At 37.9% G+C, this 20038-nt stretch overlaps 1 protein-coding gene across 5 annotated transcripts; it reads left to right on the top strand.

The window, feature by feature from the left end:
• The first annotated feature begins 897 nt into the window (after positions 1–897).
• Positions 898–18162, top strand: SRSF12 (serine and arginine rich splicing factor 12). Of its 5 annotated transcripts, none has more exons than XM_047859044.1 (5): positions 898–1105; positions 9935–10045; positions 10882–10993; positions 11149–11290; positions 17367–18162. In XM_047859044.1, the coding sequence occupies exons 4-5, from the start codon at positions 11160–11162 to the stop codon at positions 17734–17736; spliced, it is 501 nt and encodes a 166-aa protein (XP_047715000.1). In that variant the 5' UTR covers positions 898–1105; positions 9935–10045; positions 10882–10993; positions 11149–11159; the 3' UTR covers positions 17737–18162. The 5 variants fall into 5 exon arrangements, with proteins under 5 accessions (XP_047715000.1, XP_047714998.1, XP_047715002.1 ...); XM_047859042.1 differs by lacking the exon at positions 9935–10045 and adding an exon at positions 9468–9572 and having other exon boundaries at positions 914–1105; positions 10890–10993; XM_047859043.1 differs by lacking the exons at positions 898–1105; positions 9935–10045 and adding exons at positions 1264–1559; positions 9468–9572 and having other exon boundaries at positions 10890–10993.
• Positions 18163–20038: the final 1876 nt, after the last annotated feature.

Raw genomic sequence — 20038 nt, 5'->3', positions numbered from 1 at the left:
GCTTAATTGCCACTGCCTTTTCATAGCTTTCTTCTACATCACGTCCTCATTTGTTCCTTTATTGTTGCACCCTCTCTCTACAATAAGGGTTGGGACTTGGCCTGTAGTGTTGCTATATCCCACACCTAACACATTCCTGGTGCATAGTAGGCACTCAGTAAACATCTAAATGAATGTATCCACAGCTGAATAGTGTGCCCTAAGTGAAGAATCAAAACACAAACAAAACCCCGAATCCTCACAATTTTAAAGCCTTATTAGGCTCAGGGCTAAAGGAACCGTAGGCGGAACTAGTGCCAAGGTCTTGGGCTGAGGATGTAGGGTTGAAGGCCCCACGGGCCATCCGCTGTTCAGCAGTTGAACTCTACCTTCACGACCACCCACTCCGACGACTCCCAACACCCTCTCTCTGGATCCTCTGTCCCCCGCCTCAGTGTCAGCTCCTCGACCCCGCTGGCCTCCGCCCTCCTGACACTCTCTGACCCCAAGCGCCCCCTTTCCAGACCCGTCGGACTCCAGCCTCCAAGCTCCCCTCCTTCCCGGATCCCCGCGTACCTCGGCACCGCCCCATCCCCAGATCTCCTCGGAACCTGGGACCCTTCCACACCGCCCCCTCCCAGATCCTCTCTTGCGCCGCCCCTTTCTTCTCAGATTCCCTCGGTCTGCGGGACCCCGCGCCGTCTTCTCCCCGGATTTCTTCGGACCCCGGGACTCCCGCACAGCCCCCTCCCCGGACCTTGGCGGACCCCAGCACCGCCCCCTCCTCGGATTCCCGGGATCTTCAGGACCCCGCGCCTCCCCCTCCCCGGATCCCCTCGGCTCGGGCTCCGCCCCCGCGCGGTCTGCACGGACAAGCTCGCGCCGCGCAGCGCCCCCCCGCCCCGCGCCCGCCTCTGCGGCTGCGCGCTCGCGGGGCCGAGGCCGAGGGGAGGGGGTCGCGCCGGGGGCCGGCGGAGCTGCTGTGGCGGCAGCGGCGACTGCGAGAAACGGAGCGAGCCTGGCGGCCGCGGGCAGGCCCAAAGGCAACGGAGGAAGCGGCCATGTCGCGCTACACGAGGCCCCCCAACACCTCCCTGTTCGTCAGGAACGTCGCAGACGCCACCAGGTGAGCGGCGGCTGCGGCCGCAGGTTGGCGCGCGGGGGAGGGGCCGGGTAACGGCAGCGTCGCGGAGCCGGGTCGCGGCCCCCGGCTGTGCCCGGCGCCTGCCCGGCCTCTGGCTGGGCCTGTGCTTTCCGCGGAGGCGCCCTTCCCAGGAGCGGTGCGAACCCTCGGGCTGCTCCAGGCCGGGGCGGGACTCGCGCCTCCCCTCTCCCGGCCGGCGTTCCGCCCCGGCGCAGCGCATCCCCGGGGCCGGGCCCCGCGCCCGGGAGATCGGTGCCCATCCTCTGCTTGAGGACCCGCGGCGCGCAGGCTTCTGCTTTCCCTGTAGCCAGGGTGCCTCCCCGCCCCTGGCCGAGAGTGTTTTCCCTCGGGCCAGTGCCTGCGATTCGACTCCTTTGTCGCCGTGCCCCGATAAAGCTGCGCGTCTTGTGTCCTAGATGAAGAGGAATTGGGGATGGTGAGAACGTATTATAAAATAATGCGTAGTACCTTGGGCCTTACTCTTCCCGTTCTCTGAGTGTGGTCTACTTACAAGGGATGCTGGTTACATTTTGCTGCACAATACAAAGGATGGCTTCAGTGAAAGATTTATGTTTTTCTATAAAGTTCAGAGTGCAGTGTAAACACCCATGATAACGGTTTGGATAGACTTCCCTGGTCCAGTGAGATGCTCTCGGTCCACACATCCCCCTCCCTGTCTTGAGAATTCTTGCCTACATAGTGCTTAAACATAAGTATTAAGGAATGACCTCTTCATCATAAAGCACTTTCTCCCTTAACAGGAGCCAGAGGGAATGAATGATAGAGGGTGGGATAGGGGCATAAATAGACGTTTCCATTTCACTGGTTTTACCTAATTTATTCGCCGCTCAACCTTTTTAGGTATGCAATATCATCTTTATAATACACAAGGAAAACCTGAAGCTTAAGAGTTTTAATGATTTAACTGGGGCTTAATGGCTTCAGATATTCAAATATTGGAGCCCTTGACTCCAGAGCCATCTGGAGTAATCATTGTCGTTTACCTTTGAGGAGTAAATGTTCAGTATTTTTTTATTTGATCCCTACTATTATGTATGTCACAATTATAGAGTGTGGGTTAATATACCTTAATGACATCTAAAAGATGCGTGTGTTTATATTTCTCCTCTCAACCTGTTTATCAATACATAGAAAACAAATATTTATAATTTGGGTAGAGTAAAAAAAAAAAATGCCACAGTTAAAGACCACCTGAATGCTAAATAAGCATCTAGTCTCTCTAGTGTGTCTACAAAAAAGGGAGAGAGAGAGGTTTCCAATTCCAGTAGCCACAGGGGCTAGCCAGGGTAATATGAATGAGTAAAGTTGTTGGGTTATAAGGCACAATAGGATGGTGTGGATTGTAGCAAATAGAAAAGAACTCATGCCATATAAAGGGGGTGGCAACTGGTACTACTAGCTGCAGCTAATGACTACATAGACATTTGGACTTGTTGCCACAAAGTCCTAATTTTCTAAAGAAACAGAAACCTGTGTTTGTGTAAACTCTGTTTCAAAATGCTGGCATTTATTAAATTGAATTATATGAGATTCCTGTTTTTGTAGATTTAAAAGCTGTAAAATATTGGCAGTTTTATGTTTCAGCACACCTTAAGGCCAAATAAAACACATCACATGACACGTTTTCTGATCTAGATAATCCACCATGAGTAATCAAGACTGAAAATTGAGATTTATTGATTTCTTTTTCCAGTTTTTTCACCACTTTTTAGTACTGCCACTGGGGGCAATCTAGGTTTGTATTAATGGAATAATAATCGCGGACATTTGTTGAGTATTCACTATGTGTTAAACACTGTACTAAACATTTTGCATATATTATCTTACTAGATTTTCCCAATAACCCTGTAATGTATGTTCTTTATTAATCCCATTTCACAGATTAGAAACTGAGGCTTGGAGAAATTAAGTTTCTTACCTAAAATTGCCCAGCTGCTGAGTAGTTTCGTGAAGGTAGAATCATTACGTGTAACCTATATTAAAAGCTTTTTTGTACAGGGTGGCATGCAGTGTAAGTTAACTGGTAATATGGCAACTATAACAAAGCCAAATTTTATTTAAAATACTTCTTTGTGCCCCTCCCATGTGTGTGCGCTCTCTCTCTCTCTCTCTCTCTCTCTCTCTCTCACACACACACACACACACACACACACACACACGCACACAAAATAAATAATACAAACTTTTAAAAAATTTTAAAAAGGGGTACCTAGGTGACTCAGTCGGTTAAGCATCCCTCTTTTGACTTCAGCTCAGGTCATGATCTCACGGTTTGTGAGTTCAGGTCCCACATTGGGCTCTGTGCTGACAGTGCAAAGCCTGCTTGGGATTGTCTCTCTCTCCCTCTCTCTCCCTCTCCCGTGTGCTCTCTCTCACACAAAATAAATAAACTTAAAAAAAAAATTTTTTTTAAATGCTTCTTTGCAGTAGCCATTTTAATATGTGCCATACTGGGGCGCCTGGGTGGCGCAGTCGGTTAAGCGTCTGACTTCAGCCAGGTCACGATCTCGTGGTCTGGGAGTTCGAGCCCCGCGTCGGGCTCTGGGCTGATGGCTCAGAGCCTGGAGCCTGTTTCCGATTCTGTGTCTCCCTCTCTCTCCGCCCCTCGCCCGTTCATGCTCTGTCTCTCTCTGTCCCAAAAATAAATAAACATTGAAAAAAAAAATTAAAAAAAAAAAATATGTGCCATAAAGCACAAGACATTAAAAGGTATTATGGCTTAGCTTAAATTTTTTTTGGAATGAAATTGAGTATCAAAACTAAAGAAAGACTTGGGGCGGTTGGGTGGCTCAGTTGGTTAGGTGACCGACTTTGGCTCAGGTCATGATCTCACAGTTTGTGAGTTCGAGCTCTGCGTCGGGCTCTGTGCTGACAGCTCAGAGCCTGGAGCCTGCTTCAGATTCTGTGTCTCCTTCTCTCTCTGCCCCTCCCCTGCTCACGCTCTGTGTCTCTCTGTCTCTCAGTAATAAATAAATGTTTAAAAAAAAAAAAACTAAAGAAAGACTTAAAAATACATTTTAGGGGTGCTTGGTTAGCATAATCAATGGAGCATGTGACTCTTGATCTCACGGTTATATGTTTGAATCTGGCGTTGGGTGTAGAGATTACTTTAAAAAATTTTTTTAAACTTTAAAAAAATTTTTTTAAATACATTTCATGCTGTTTTAATTTGTATTATTTTTCTTTTCACTGGTGAAACAAGATCTGGTTCAGGAAGAAGATTACTTTTAATATCTTTGCTTTTGCACTATGTAGAAGAATAATTTTTTTTAAATGTCAGATATAGTTTTCTAATGGAACAAAGTAATGTCCAAATCCCAAATATAACATTCTCATTTTGATGTATAACATCATGTTAGGTTGGGAAGCAACCGTCAAGTACCTCGTTTGACATAATTAGTAGCATTCTTTGGTTACAGTGTGTATGAGACTATATTGATATTGATGGTGATATGGAAAAAGCATTAAACAGAATTCAGCAAGATTCATGAGAAAAAGTGTCAGCAAACTGGAATAGAAGGGAACTTCCCCAGCCCAATAAAGGGTACCTATGAAAAGCCTATAGCTAACAAGATACTTAATGGTAAAAGCCGAATGCTTTCCCCCTAAGATCAAAACAAGCCAAACATGCCCACTCTTACAACCTCAATTCATCATTTTGTTGCAGGCCCTAACCAGTGTAACAAGGGAAGAAAAATAAATAAAAAACATAAAAATTATAAAGATAGAAGCAAAACTTGTCCCTATTCTTAGGTGACATGTTTATGTAAACCTTAAGTAATGAGTTAGTAAGTTATCAGAATACCAGGTAAACTTATGAAAAATCTATTTCTATATATTAGCAGTAAACAGTTGAAAATGAAAATTTTAAAACAATTTCATTTGCCTTAGTATCAAAAAACAGACTTAGAAATAAGTTTAACAAGAACAACAACAAAACATGTAATAAAAACCTTTACACAAAAAACTACAATATAGTGCCAAGAGAAAGAAGACAACATAAATTGATATACCATGTTCTTGGATTCGAAAACAAAATGCTAAGTTATCAGTTCTCCCCAAACTGATTATATTATAGATTCAAGACATTCCTGATCAGAGGCTGTTAAAAAAATAGAAACTGGGAGCACCTGGCTGGCTCAGTCAGAGTGTGCAACTCTTGATGTTGGGGTTGTGAATTCGAGCCCCATGTTGGATGTAGAGATTACTAAAAAAAATAATTAATAAATTTGAAAAATACATGAAATAGGAACTGACAAGTTAATTCTAAAATATATTGATATGGAAAGGATCTAGACAGCCAAAATAATCTAGAAAAAGATCACTGAAGTTGGAAGACTTACCTGACATAAGACCTACTAAAAATAATAATCAAGACAGTGTGATATTGGCCTAAGGATGGACAAATAGATTAATAGAACAGAATAGAGTCCGTAAATAATCCACACTTACAGAGTCAGCTGATGTTTAACAAAGGTACCAGTGGAAAAAGGAAAAAGGAAAATCTTTTCAACAAATGGACAGTGCATACTGGGGAAAATGAACTGCAGCCTCTACTTCACATCACAATTTGAGCTGGATCATCAATTGAAATGGAAAAGATAACAAAATAAAGCTTTTAGAAGAAAACATAGAAGAGTGTCTTTATAACCTGGGGATAGGCAAAGATTTCTTATAGGGCAAAGAAAGCAGTTACCATAAAAGAAAAAAGAATATTGAAAAATTAGATTTCTCTAATTTAAAATTCTTGTTCATTAAGAAATGCTATTAAGAGAGTAAATAGCCATGCTACAGACTGAGAGAAAATATTTACAAAACATACACAAAGCAATACAAAGGACTTTTTTTCAGAATATGTAAAGAACTTTTACAACTCAATAATAAAAGAGACAAACATTAAAAATGGGCAGAAAGCTCCAACAGACACTTCACAAGGAAAATTAGCACATGAAAAAGTGCTTGAGATCATTTGTGATTTGGAAGTGCAAATTAAAACCACAGTGAGAGGGCTCCTGGGTGGCTCAGTTGGTTAAGTATCCAACTTTATTCAGGCTCAGGTCATGATCTCACTGTTAGTGAGATCAAGCCCCATGTAGGGCTCTGTGCTGACAGCGACCAAGTCTGCTTGGGATTCTCTCTCCCTTTCTCTTCCCCTTCCCCTTGCTCTTCTCTCACAAGATAAATAAACATTAAACTGAAAAAAACCACCACAGTGAGATTCCACTTAACTCCCACTTCAATGGCTAAGATAAAAAACAAAAAAACCAAAAATCTGACAACCTAGAAAGTGCTAACAAAGATTAGCCTAACTGAAACTCATACATTGTGGGTGGGAGTATAAAATGGCACAACCACTTTGCAGGACTGTGGCAGTTTCATAAAAATTACAGTACATAAAAATTACACATCCTCTTTAACCCAGAAATACTGCTGGTAGGTATTAACAGGAAACAACTGACCCATAACACATGAAAATATGTTGCACCTAACTGGTTGTTAGGTAAATTAAAATTAAAACATTAAGATACCCATTCACTTTATATGCTTCAGGATGACAAGAATTAAAAATGTTAATGAGAGGTGGAGTGGAATTCTTACGTAGGTTTTGAGGAGTATAGATTGATTTGGTCACTTTGGAGAACATGTTCTCTTCATGTAGTTCAGTAGAAGCTGAAGATCAGCATGCTCTCCGGCCCACCATTTGCATTGTGATGCATCCCAGGAATCTAGCAGAGCTCTGCATGGCACTTGTATCATAACATATGCTGCAGCATAGTTTGCAGTTTAAAAAACAGATAGCATCTTAAATGTTTATCCACAGAAAGATGAATAAGTAAATTGTGATTTATTGATAATACCAATACAGAGTTAAAATGAGTGAACTAGGGCTACATAGAGAAATTTCAAGGGAGGAGGAGTAAAATTATATAAATAGTCTGATACCATTTATATGAAGTTTGACATATACAAAAACACGTAATTAGGGATATATTAATTTACAGTAAAAATACAAAGTTATGCAGAGGAATAATAAACACCAATGATTGTCTCTAAGGTAGAATAATACATCTTGTTTCTAAAAAAATTACTGAAAATGATGACAAATATTGAGATATAATAAATCTTGGTGGATACATAAGTGTTTATTGTATTCTCTATTTTCTGAATGTCAAAATAGATGACACCAAAAATACAAAAATAAATGAGAGCAAAACAACAGCTAATAGCTGTGGCAGTGGTGACAATGGGAGCCAGCTCTTTTGGAAGTTTGGCTTCTTCAGATTTCTGTCACCCTTGGCTTCTGGGATTCTAAGCCTCCGTGACACACATTGCCCCAACCTCCATTACACCATCTAGGATCCTTTTCCTGTCAGGCACTCACATTTGTTGAAGGGATTGGTTGCCTCAGAAAATTCATTTGAAGTCTAGCTTTGCTGCTGGCTATATGTACCTCTGGGCAAGGTAACTTCTCTCATTCTCAGTCTCCTTGACTATTAAATGGTAACTCAATATTTTGAGTGCCTACTTTGTGCCAAGCAACGATGCTAGGTACACTGGTGAAGACACCTGCTTTAAAAGGGATTCTCAACCCTGATTCTCAGAATTGCCTGTGAAACCCTTAAAAAAACTAAACCTACCTGGGGCCCACCAGGGGAAGTACTAATTGGGTCCAAGGTTAATGCATCAGGCTGGAGTACCTGTTTTTATAACATCTCCTTCACAAATGATTCTAATACTCAGGAATGGCTGAGAGTCATTACCCTGTTGTCTTGTGTTCTGTGGCAGCAGGAATGTTGTTCTCCATCACATCGCTACAGGCTGGCCAGAGTAGGTGCTCAGTAAGTATTTGTTGAATGAGTAAATGAAAGAAAGACATTGTGACTACCCTCCAAAGATAATAGTTTCAGGGAAGGCAGACAATTAAACATTTTATAATAAGTATTAAATGAAAAAAAGTACAATAAAGGATGTCATGTCAGTTGCACTGTGTGGTGAATTCACATCTCTAGCTTTAATCACTGACTTTTAGTCTTGAAAATAAATTTATTTAATAATAATTTTCAGTTGTTTACAGAACTCTTTTTTTTAAAGATTTTATTTTATTTTTTTGAGTGATCTCTACACCCAACATCGGGCTCGAACTCACAACCCCGAGATCAAGAGTTATATGCTCTACCTACTGAGCCAGCCAGGCCCCCTGTTTACAGAGCTCTTACGGATGTTCGGCCATCACCTCAAATCCAGCATTTCTTTTGCCTCTCTCCTCCCTCATCAATCTAACTTCTCTTTTCCAGCTATCTAATTTTTGTCACGGACACTGTCTTTCTTCCATTTGCCCAAGCTAGCAGCTTTGCAGTCATCTTGAGTCTTCTTTCTGCATAATATGTTTTGAAGGACTCTTATTTCTTCTGGGCCATGTTTTGTGCTCATAGCTTGATGCTGAATCTCTAAGATCTCCATGAGGCGGTACGGTGCAGTGATTCAGAACACAGACGAGTGTCAGGTTGTGGATGTTTGATTCTAGTTCTATCATATGCCGGCTTGCTGACCTTAGGCGAATTCATCTGTCTGTGCCCTCACCTTTAAACAACCATAAAATTGTTAGCATTAAGGTGAACAGTAGCTGGATTGTAAATGTACTCTAATTGTCAGCTATAAATGCTAAGTATTTTGTCTCTTCAGTTTAAGTTGTTGCTCCATGAAGACAAATAAGCTAAATATTACTTTGGTGTCCCCTTTTTAGTACCTGTCACAGTAGAAGGCATATAGAAGGTTTAAAAATACTTATCAAATTTAAGAATATGGTAGTTATTTTGCTTTATGTTTAATAGTAAAACAGTTTTCTTTAAAGCCTGAGAAATAATTTTAGGACTTCTTCAGCAGCTAATCTTGCCATCTGAAAACAAAATTAACATAAACGTGAAATTATAGTGAGGCAAATGAATGTGTTCTTAATGAAATAGTTAACAGAACTTTTTATATTGACAATTGAAATCTCTTTTAATAAAAGTCACTTTCAAAGATGGATAATAACTTTCCTTGGTCATTTTTTCCCCAATCCGAACAGCCACCTGGAGTGCTTATAAAAATACAGATTTCCAGCCCCTAATGCAGATCTTTTAAATCAGAATCTCTACAAGTGAGGCCTGAGGATTTGCTTTCTTTTTTCCTCCTTCCTAAACCCTGGGTGATTGTTACGACAATTTTAGATAATACTGGTCTAGATAATACTTTCTTTTGAAGGTTTCAACTGGATTTCCATAGGCAAAATATTTTAATCCAGCTATTCATATTTCTTTGCCTTATTTCTAAAACACTTCAGGCCTGAGGACTTGCGCCGTGAGTTTGGTCGCTATGGCCCTATAGTAGACGTTTACATTCCACTTGACTTCTACACCCGCCGCCCAAGAGGATTTGCTTATGTTCAATATCCTTTGTTTTACTGTGTGCATGTGAATGTACTGTATATCTGTGCAGATATGCATGTGTATTCAGGAGCATATGTTATGAGATTAATATTGCCTAATTAAATGTGTTTATTTCTCTATCTCAGAAAATCTAAAGCAGTCCACAGTAGCTGGCAAGCACCCCCCAGTTTGAACCAACCTGTTAGCTAGAATCCAAGCATAAACCAAGCAGGCGAGAAAAAAGGCACCTAAAGTTCAAGCATCAAGGAGTAAAGAGGGAGGGTGGACACAGATATAAAGACCTGGAAGAGGGGAAGTCTTTATCAAGCAAAAGACAAAGCCAACACCAGGTTGAGACTTCGGCTTTCCTACATTTATTCAGAGTTCCAGAGTCAAAGCCAAGTCTGATTTTGTTGGTTCTGCGTCTCTTATAAAGTCCATCTTGCAAGCCTTAAAGAGTAAAGGTCAAGGTTCAAGATCAAGTGACATTGAGGTAATTGCCAAAGTCTCATTTTGTATTGCATTTCTTGAGCTTTTTCTGTTTTCTATTTTTAAAAAATTAAACCAGTGAACAACCTCCTGAAAAACAGCTAGTCATTTTCTATAGTTTATTTCCATTTTAGTTAGGTTTAATATATAATTTACGTAGGTAAGGAAGTTTAGTGGGGTATTACAAACCCATATATGTAACTCCAGATGTTCACAGATTGCTTTTGTGTTTTTTTTATAATTATATCCCAAGTAATAAAAACATAAAAGTATTTTAAAATAGTAGGTTCAAAAGTAAATATCATTTTCAAAGGTGTTATATTTTAAGTTACATGTATCTTTGCAGTTTTGTTTATAGTAAGTAATTTTTCCTAAATGTCATAATCAAAAAGCCTTTTAGTGAAAGAGTAATTATAATTTCAGAATAAAGGCTTCTGTATGCTGAAAAACCTGATGAATCTTTTACCTGAAAGAAAGGAGAGCCTAATTTTTTTTTTTTAATCCTAGCCAGTGTTGGACTTATTTTTTTCTCATAACATGTTCTTTCACATTATAAATGCATACTGCAGCTACACTAATGTGTGCATTAGAAGTGTAGTTACACGTTTGTTTCTGTCCTTACTTTTAGATAGATTCTTCTAAATCATAAGGGGACATTTTGTTTTCATAATAAAAGTGAAATTTCTGATTATATATATATATATATATATATATATATATATAAGATGTGAGCTTAATAACTTGAAGTTGTTTTTTCCTATTAGTTTCATGTCACATGTAAATAATTCGATAAAAATAATATTTTTACTTGATATCTGACGTTCAAAGTATCCTTAACAGCTAGTCATATTTGAAGATGTTCGCGATGCTGAAGATGCTCTTTATAACCTCAATAGAAAGTGGGTATGTGGCCGTCAAATTGAAATACAGTTTGCACAAGGTGATCGAAAAAGTAAGTGTGACTAAACATTAGATCTTGTTTATTCAGCAGAATGAGTTTTAGCTCTGACAGATTTTTTTTTTTTAATTTTAAATTCTTTCAGAAGAGAATACTATTTGAATAGCTGTTACTGAGGTTTTCAGGTAATAAATTATTTCGTATTCTAGCACCAGGCCAAATGAAATCAAAAGAACGTCACCCTTGTTCTCCAAGTGATCATAGGCGGTCAAGAAGCCCCAGCCAAAGGAGAACTCGAAGTAGAAGCTCTTCATGGGGAAGAAATAGGAGACGATCTGATAGCCTTAAAGAGTGAGTACAAAATACAGGAGGATTGAAAACTTAATTTTCTACTTTTTCTGGAAAACATTTTAAAGGGTTTTCAAACACAGGCCTCAGAATCATTTTGTATAATATACATAAAGGTCAACTTTTTTAAAAACGATATGCTCCTCTCTATTTGAAGTGTATTGTTATTTAACTTGGGTATATTGGGCACCTTCCAGTGTTTTTATTTCATGACAGACTTAATTTTAACTGTTTTAAATAGAAAACTAATATGTACTGAAGAAAAAACAAAAAATTTTAAAATGTATACTTGACATATAAAGTGGAATTAAAAAAAATAAAATTTTCCTAACTGAACAGAATAATTAAGAATTTAAGTTCAGGATGACTAAAAACTCATAAGAAATATAATCACTTGTGACAGGAGATTGAACTTAAAATTAATGTAAATCAATATATTTATAAAAGGTAAATTATTTTCAAAAACAAATTAGGAGTATGGTACTATTCTAAGAAGACATGAAAATAGTAAGTTTTTTCAGAAAAAGATATTTGTAGGTTATTTATATTGCTAGCCAGGACTTTGTTTCTGTTAGAATAATAGTAAATCACTAATAATAAAAAAAAATTTAAAAAATAGTAAAACACAATGAAAATTAATTAACTTGAAGTTATTTAAATAATAACTGAAATTGTATTAGCATTCTTAAATTCTTAAATAATTGTATTTATCTTGAGTTTTAGTGCTGTAATTTTTTCATAGACATGTAGAATTTTAAGGTAAATTTTCTTTAAGAATGATCAGCATTCGGGTTCAGTCAGTGGAACATGCAACTCTTGCTCTTGATCTTGGGGTCATAAGTTTGAGCCTCATGTTGGGTGTAGAGTTTACTTTTTTTTTGTTGTTGTTTTTTTTTAAAATTTTTTTTTTTTCAACGTTTATTTATTTTTGGGACAGAGACAGAGCATGAACGGGGGAGGGGCAGAGAGAGAGGGAGACACAGAATCGGAAACAGGCTCCAGGCTCTGAGCCATCAGCCCAGAGCCCGACGCGGGGCTCGAACTCACGGACCGCGAGATTGTGACCTGGCTGAAGTCGGTCGCTTAACCGACTGCGCCACCCAGGCGCCCCACTTTTTTTTTTTTAATGTTTATTTATTTTTGGAGGAGAGAGAGACAGAACATGAATGGGGGAAGAGCAGAGAGAGAGGGAGACACAGAATCCCAAGCAGGGCCCATGTCAGCACAGAGCCTGACACGGGGCTCGAACCCACAAACCATGAGATCATGACCTGAGCTGGAGTTGGATGCTTAATCGACTGAGCCACCCAGGTGCCAAGTGTAGAGTTTACTTTAAAAAAAAAAAAAAAAAAAAAAGAGGCGCCTGGGTGGCTCAGTCGGTTAAGCATCTGACTTCAGCTTAGGCCATGATCTCAGTTTGAGCCCTGCATCCAGCTCTGTGCTGACAGCTCGGAGCCTGGAGTCTGCTTCAGATTCTGTGTCTTCCTCTCTCTCTGCCCCTCCCCTGCTCATCCTTGTCTCTCTCTCTCAAAGATAAATAAACGTTTAAAAAATGTAAAAAAAATGATCAGCATTTACACGAATATCCTTTTTTCTGTGAGAAATAAGAGCACTCCTGGGCCACATGTAGTACACCTAAACTCTATATAGGCCCATATAACTTCAGATCAAAGATCACCAGGGCTGCTCACTTTCACTCTGATCCCTCCGTTCCTCAACTCCAAGAGCCTAGCCAAGAAAAAGCGCAGTGTATGGTATATGTACCAGAGCTAGAGAGTTAATCTTTGCCCCAGGTTCCCAGATTTAAAAACAAGACTGTGGAGTGACCTGGCTCCAATCCCTCCAGCCAAGTGGAAGTCAAAGATAGGAAGTGAGAACTACATCTACCTTCTATGAGTTTTTAATATCCAGGAATCCTGATTGCTAGAAAATATGGCCCTGTCAGGGCTCTAGAATCTTACGTATCAGTTCAGTACCTCTCCTTGTGTGTGAACAAATATGTTGATTCGGCCCATCCTTAGGGAGGCATGAAGCAGGGAGGAAGCCCTAAGCACCTTTTATAATCCAGGAAAACCCAGTCAGGATTGAGCCATTACTGAGATCGGTGAAGAAATATTTAGAAACAGTCCTATCTGGAACATGATCTCTTTTATTATATTTTCTCTGATAGCATAAGAATATAAAACCTCCTTTGCATCTATGGAGAACAGTCAAGTTTGTCCGTGGCTAAGGGAAAGCCATTTTCCCATTGGTTGATTATTTGAGATTTAGCTCTGATATATAGTTACTATATTTAAAATACAAAATTATATTAATAGAACTTAAAACATAGTGAAAGCAAATCAAGATTTTAAAAAACTTTTACATGCCTTATATATAGGAAAGCCACACTGATAACAGTGGTACTGCTTCTGACTTTACGGAGGATATAAGGGAGTAATGTTCAACAGTTTATATTACTATGAATTTTATATTTATATACTATACACATATATTATATATGGATACATATAACTATACATATGTAGAAACTATACATATACATTTTAGCATAAATTTAGAATGATACAGGTGGTATGTATAAAATGAATGAATGATTTATTTACTTATTTTTAAATGAATGATGTTTATATCAAAGATTAAAGGAGGTATAATATTGTGCCTAACGCAACACTGTTGTAACTTAATAATATCCATTGGCCCTTGTGAAGAAGACAAGTTTGTGAAAGAAAAAAGAAAAGTAAATTGCCCATTTTATTCATTAGGAATGTCAGTTGTTTCCCAAATGTATTAAAGCCATAGTTAACCAGTTTTTCTCCTGATTAATCAAAAAACGGCAAATATTCACATCATTTTATGTCTTCTAGTAAAAGTAAAGTATAACACTTAGCTGGAGAAAATTTAACAATGTCTATTGGGGCGCCTGGGTGGTTTAGTTGTTTGAGTGTCTGACTTCGGTCAGGTCATGATCTCCCAGTTCGTGGGTTTGAGCCCCACATAGGGCTCACTGCTGTCATTGCAAAGCCTGCTTTGGATCCTTTGTCCCCTTTTTTCTCTGTCCCTCCCCCACTTGTGCTCTCAGTCTTAAATATAAATAAAACATTTAAAAAATAGGTTATAGTTAAAAAAAAAAAATGTCCATCAATTATCCCAAATCATCATGAAGTATCAGGAATAGAAAGAACCACATCTTCTTGTAACAATGCTGTTTTGCTTTGTACTCATCATAAGATCATTGCTTGATCTCTCTGACCTCAGTTTTTTCCATTTATAAAATTATAGTATAAAGAATGCAAATCTTACCTAGTTCTCATGACATTCATAAGGATCAGATTTTGTGTGTGCATATGTGCATGCGTATGAATGAAGTAGTGTATGTATAAGCCTAACATATACTATAAGTAAATACAGTATAAGTGCTATTATCTTAGACGAAAAAGAGGTCTCTTATTTTGTCTTTAGTGGATATGGATAAAAAAACAAACTAGTGGGGCGCCTGGGTGGCTCAGTCACTTGAGTCTTATTCTTGATTTCAGCTCAGGTCTTGATCTCACGATTTGTGAGTTCGAGCCCCACACTGGGCTCTGTGCTCTCAGCATGGAACCTGCTTTCCATCCTCTGTCTCCCTCTCTCTGCCCTTCCCTTACTCACATTCTTTCTCTCCAAAATAAACAAACACTTAAAATTATTCTATCAAGAATGTTACTTGTTAAATGCATTAAGAAGCCGACTGGGGGGCGCCTGGGTGGCGCAGTCGGTTAAGCGTCCGACTTCAGCCAGGTCACGATCTCGCGGTCCGTGAGTTCATGCCCCGCGTCAGGCTCTGGGCTGATGGCTCAGAGCCTGGAGCCTGTTTCCGAGTCTGTGTCTCCCTCTCTCTCTGCCCCTCCCCCGTTCATGCTCTGTCTCTCTCTGTCCCAAAAATAAATAAAAACGTTGAAAAAACAAAATTAAAAAAAAAAAAAAAAAAAGAAGCCGACTGGGAAAGCTATCACTTTGTTAACAGTTTTACTTAAAGTAATAAAACCTTTGTTATATAAGCAAAAGAAAAAAAATTACTCTATCGTTTCTTGATATTTATAGTCAGCTGTCAGTCTTAATGTTGCTCCTTTACAGGTAATGTATCTTATTCTCCAGGGTTTACTGAGCTGCTTGAAATTGTGAGTTGATGCTTTTCATTAGTTTGGGAAAATATTAGGCTATTATCTCTTCAAATATGGCTTCTGCCTCATCCATTTTTTCTTTTTGGCTATGTGACTGTGTAGTACATATCTCTTAGGCTTTGTTCTGGATTTCTTAAAATTCCTTTTCTCTCATTGTGTTTCAGTATATATGTTTTTCTAATAATCTGTTTTATAGTTCAGTTCACTTTTTCTTCTGTATATAGATTGCTGTTAAATTTATCTAGTTAGTGACTTTTACATTTCAGATATATTTTCAGTTCTTAAAATGTCCATTTGTTTCTTTCTACAGATTCCAATATTCTGTTGAATTTCTCCATTTTTTAATCTGTTTTGCCTGTCTTCTTATTTTCTTGAACACATTGGTCATAGTCATTTTTAAAAATTCCTGTCTGAATAATGCCAGTATCCAAATTACTTTGGGTCTGTTTTTTTTTTTGTTTTTTTTTTTTTTTTTGTCTTGTATTTTCTTAGCTTTTAGTCATTTTTGTCTATTTTTGACATATTTCATGGATTTCTTTATTGGATGTTGGACATCGTCGATGAAACTTGCAGTGCTTTGGATGATATCCTCCAAAGGAAGTTTCTTCTAGTAGGTGGAGGAGTATTGGCAGATCACCTTGATCTTTTCAAGGCTTGTTTGAGGCATTGTTAAGACTGATCGGTAGGATATGGCCCTTCTGGGTTCTTAATTGAAAGCCTGGGTTGTTACTCAAGGCTCTTTGACCTTTTGGGGGTTGAACTCCAGCCTCTCTCCCCAGCACTGTGTGTCTGATAGAATTTCATCTTAATTCTTGAATCTTCCAACTGCTATTTTTCTTGACCTCTAGGAGTCTCATCCTTTATGTGCACAGCTTAAAAGATGGCCAGTGACTTGAGGAGAATTTGTAGGCAAATTTTAGGAGATTTCTTTTCTGCCATTTTCTCATCTCTGAGATTTTGCCTCTTTAGTCCCAACCATTTTGGTAGTCCTGAATCCTAATTTGTCTGTTAATATGCTTAGTCAAATAGCCATTTTCTGTTTGGGTTCAGTTCCACCATGCCAACATTTGGAACATGGACTTTGTAAAAGAGCCATGGTTTGTAACCCCTCAAGTTCTGCTAGGGTTGGTTGGTTATTCTCTAATACCTTTAAACAGTTGTGTTTTTTTTTGAAAGTTTTTTTTTTATTTGACGTTTGTTTATTTTTGAGACATAGAGAGACAGAACATGAACAGGGGAGGGTCATAGAGAGAGGGAGACACAGAATCTGAAACAGGCTCCAGGCTCTGAGCTGTCAGCACAGAGCCCGATGCGGGGCTTGAACTCACGGAGTGTGAGATCATGACCTGAGCCGAAGTCGGTCGCCCAACCGACTGAGCCACCCAGGCGCCCCAACAGTTGTTTTATAAATGTTGTTTAGCTTCTTTATATAGCTGTTTTCCATGGGAAGATTAGTCTAATACAAGTTGCTCTATCATGGTGGGATTCAAAAGTCCTGCATTTGGTTTTGGTTTTGGTTTTGGTTTTTATAAGCATTATTTAATAAACTTTAAATAGTTACTTTCTCTCTGTCTTTTTTTTAATCTTTTTTTCCCTTCAGATTTTCATACCTCTTAGGAGTTGTATAACCCAGATTTATTATGCAGGGCATTTTTCAGAACTGACCTGTACCATAAGATAAATCTAGCAAAGTAAAAATCTTTTGGTCATACATTCTAGTATAACAAATATTACAGACTTGGTACTTACATTTGAACTAAAAGCATGCATAGCAAAATTAAAATTGTTTTTTAGTTTATCCAGTGAAATCATAACTAATATTATGTAAAATGTATACATTTCTGAAGTTGCTGTTTCTAAACCTATTAAATGTTTTTGTGTGAAATATGTACTGTTAACATTATGGATATTTGCAGGTCTCGACACAGGCGATTTTCTTATAGCCAATCTAAATCTCGCTCCAAATCACTACCAAGGCGGTCTACCTCAGCAAGGCAGTCAAGAACTCCAAGAAGGAATTCTGGTTCTAGAGGACGGTCAAGGTCCAAGTCATTACCAAAAAGATCCAAGTCAATAGGAAAATCACAATCAAGTTCACCTCAAAAGCAGACTAGCTCAGGAACCAAATCAAGATCACATGGAAGACATTCTGACTCCATAGCAAGATCCCCTTGTAAATCTCCCAAGGGGTATACCAATTCTGAAGCTAAAGCACAAACAGCAAAACACTCTCATTTTCGATCACATTCCAGATCTCGGAGTTATCATCATAAAAACAGCTGGTGAACAGCAGCAGAAGAGTGCTACATAGTCTCGAATATAAGTCATTAAACCTCTCATTATGCTAAATAAAAATTCTTCAAGGCTTATAGAAAATGTGAGTTACTTTGGGCATGTGCAACAAATAAAGTCTCTCTAGCTTTGGGTTAATAAAGATTTGGTCTCAATTTAAAGGGCCCATACCACAAATTATGATGTGTCTGATGTCACCATTTTATGGACCATTTTTTGTTTACCTTGTGGCAGAATGGTACTTTTCAAAAGAAATGGGTAAAATGAAATTAATATAGAAAATTCTACTTGGATATTAAGTATTAGTAATACTGATACATTTTACATAAAGATTTTTTACTTTAAAGCACTTTTACTTTCATGTAAAAAAATAATGACTGTATAATTGCAAAGGGAAGACTTAAACTATTTGACACCTTATGTCTCTGTTGTATCTTCTCTTTAAACTTGGACCAATTCCTAGTGGCTGTTAGTTCATATTACAAAATTCTGACATTCCTAAAAGAAGAATCTATATAGAGATCAAGAATTCAAAAGATACATTCTCTCCTGAGCTCAAAAAAGCTTTTATTTTTACCATGTGGAACAGTATAAAGTTGACATTAAATTACATCCTGTACTGTGTTCATTCACTTCAGAAATATCAAAACATATAAAAAATACTGAATTTTGAATGGTTGGAGACTACTCTAAAACTTGTATACAGCACTCATAATCCAAAAATACTCATATTAAGCCTTATACATTTGAAGAGTAGTGGTACATTTTGTATAAAAATCATATTTTATAACATTATTTCTACATACCTACTTTTCATCTACTGAATTTCTTCTTAGAGCTCTAGCTCAAGACTTTAAATTGTGTAGAATAAGTCCTATTATTTTTGAAAGTGTTTAGTAACTTGTAGTAAGGAATTCAAGACTGCATCCTCTATAGCTTTGTGGTATTCAGATTTACTTTACACTGCCCTTCATTTTTATAAACCAAATAACTTTATTATTGCTTTTGTAGTTGTTAAAACTGAGAATTTCTTTAAAAATGTGTTTGTAGTTTATGTTTTTCAGAGGGTTTTGGTAGTATTTGTGATAAAATGGTTTTGCATATGATTATTATAGGGAATATATTTATAGAGTTCTACTTGTGTACTTTGTTGAATTATATTGAAAATTAAAAGTTCTCAGTCCATACAGTTAATATTTGTATCTAGAGTGCATAAGAAAAATCTGTCTTCTATTTTTGGCGTATAGAAGCCAGTGTTGCTTCTATTTTTTTTTTTTTTAATACAAATTCCATTTTTCTTTGCGTTTTAGACCCTATGTAAGAAACAACTTTACAAAATAATATGCTGGTGATATTTGGACAAGTACCATAAATTCATGTATACTGTACAGTACTTTCTGGATACATTTTCTCTAATCATAGTAGAATTTGTTTCAAAACTGCAACTCTTTGAAGTGTTCAGCTGTAATAAAATTTAGTTATAAAATTACATGGCACTGTTGAAAATCTAAAGGATAGTCCAAAGAAAGAACAGACAAATATTAATAGTAATGTTTTATATTTTCTGAATAAATGTTTGGGTTTATCCACACACATACACAATCATTTGAAATGCTAAGAATTGATTATAGTGTCTTTACTTTTCATTTAATTGTATCTTAGTAAAAAGTTAATACAGCAGTTTCTTTTTTCTTGTTTTTATTTTTTTCATATGGCAGTGTTTCTGAACATGCTTATCCTTTGATTTACCTCTGATTTGGTTTTCCATTGTAATCTTTAGGCTTCTTAGGAGGATCCTATTTGATTTGATGGAAAAACTGGAATAATAGTTCAGACTTTTTTGAGCATTGACTTGACACTGCTTTATAAGTTTTATATGATTCACTCATCCTCACAACAGCTGTATGAGATAAATACCACTGCAGATAAGGAAAGAGAGATGCAGAGAGGTTCAGTGATTGCATTAGGTCACACAGCTATTAGATTTTGGGAGTCGTCGGTGGCTGGACTCCACACTGCCTCTCCCTGTTATGCTTTTTGGAAGAAGTCTTTGACAGATAATATGCTAAACTAAGATAATGTTTAGAGGGAAAGGAGAAAATAGAATTAGGAAAATAAATGATTATAAGTGAAAATGGGTTCTGTGTCTTAGTGGAAATCGACACTTGTGCTAGTTCCTTGAGAAATTGTCTTCTGGGTATATCTCTATTCAGGATTCACTTTGGTTATAGCATTGTTTCTTGAACCATTTAAGGGAGGATACTTATGGGTGAGATTGTTAATAAAGCAAATGTTT

This window comes from Prionailurus viverrinus, chromosome B2, assembly GCF_022837055.1.
Source record: "Prionailurus viverrinus isolate Anna chromosome B2, UM_Priviv_1.0, whole genome shotgun sequence".
Classification (NCBI taxonomy): Eukaryota; Metazoa; Chordata; class Mammalia; order Carnivora; family Felidae; genus Prionailurus; species Prionailurus viverrinus.
The sequence above is the reverse complement of the archived record's forward strand: the minus strand, read 5'-3'. Positions and strand labels throughout refer to the sequence as shown.

Bases quoted from the DNA above. Each gene is read 5' to 3' on its own strand.
- SRSF12 (XM_047859042.1), top strand. From the start codon at position 1,041: ATGTCGCGCTACACGAGGCCCCCCAACACCTCCCTGTTCGTCAGGAAC. The intron at 1,106-9,467 runs GTGAGCGGCGGC...AAAACACTTCAG, and splicing joins AACGTCGCAGACGCCACCAG to GCCTGAGGACTTGCGCCGTG. The intron at 10,994-11,148 runs GTAAGTGTGACT...TTCGTATTCTAG, and splicing joins TGCACAAGGTGATCGAAAAA to CACCAGGCCAAATGAAATCA.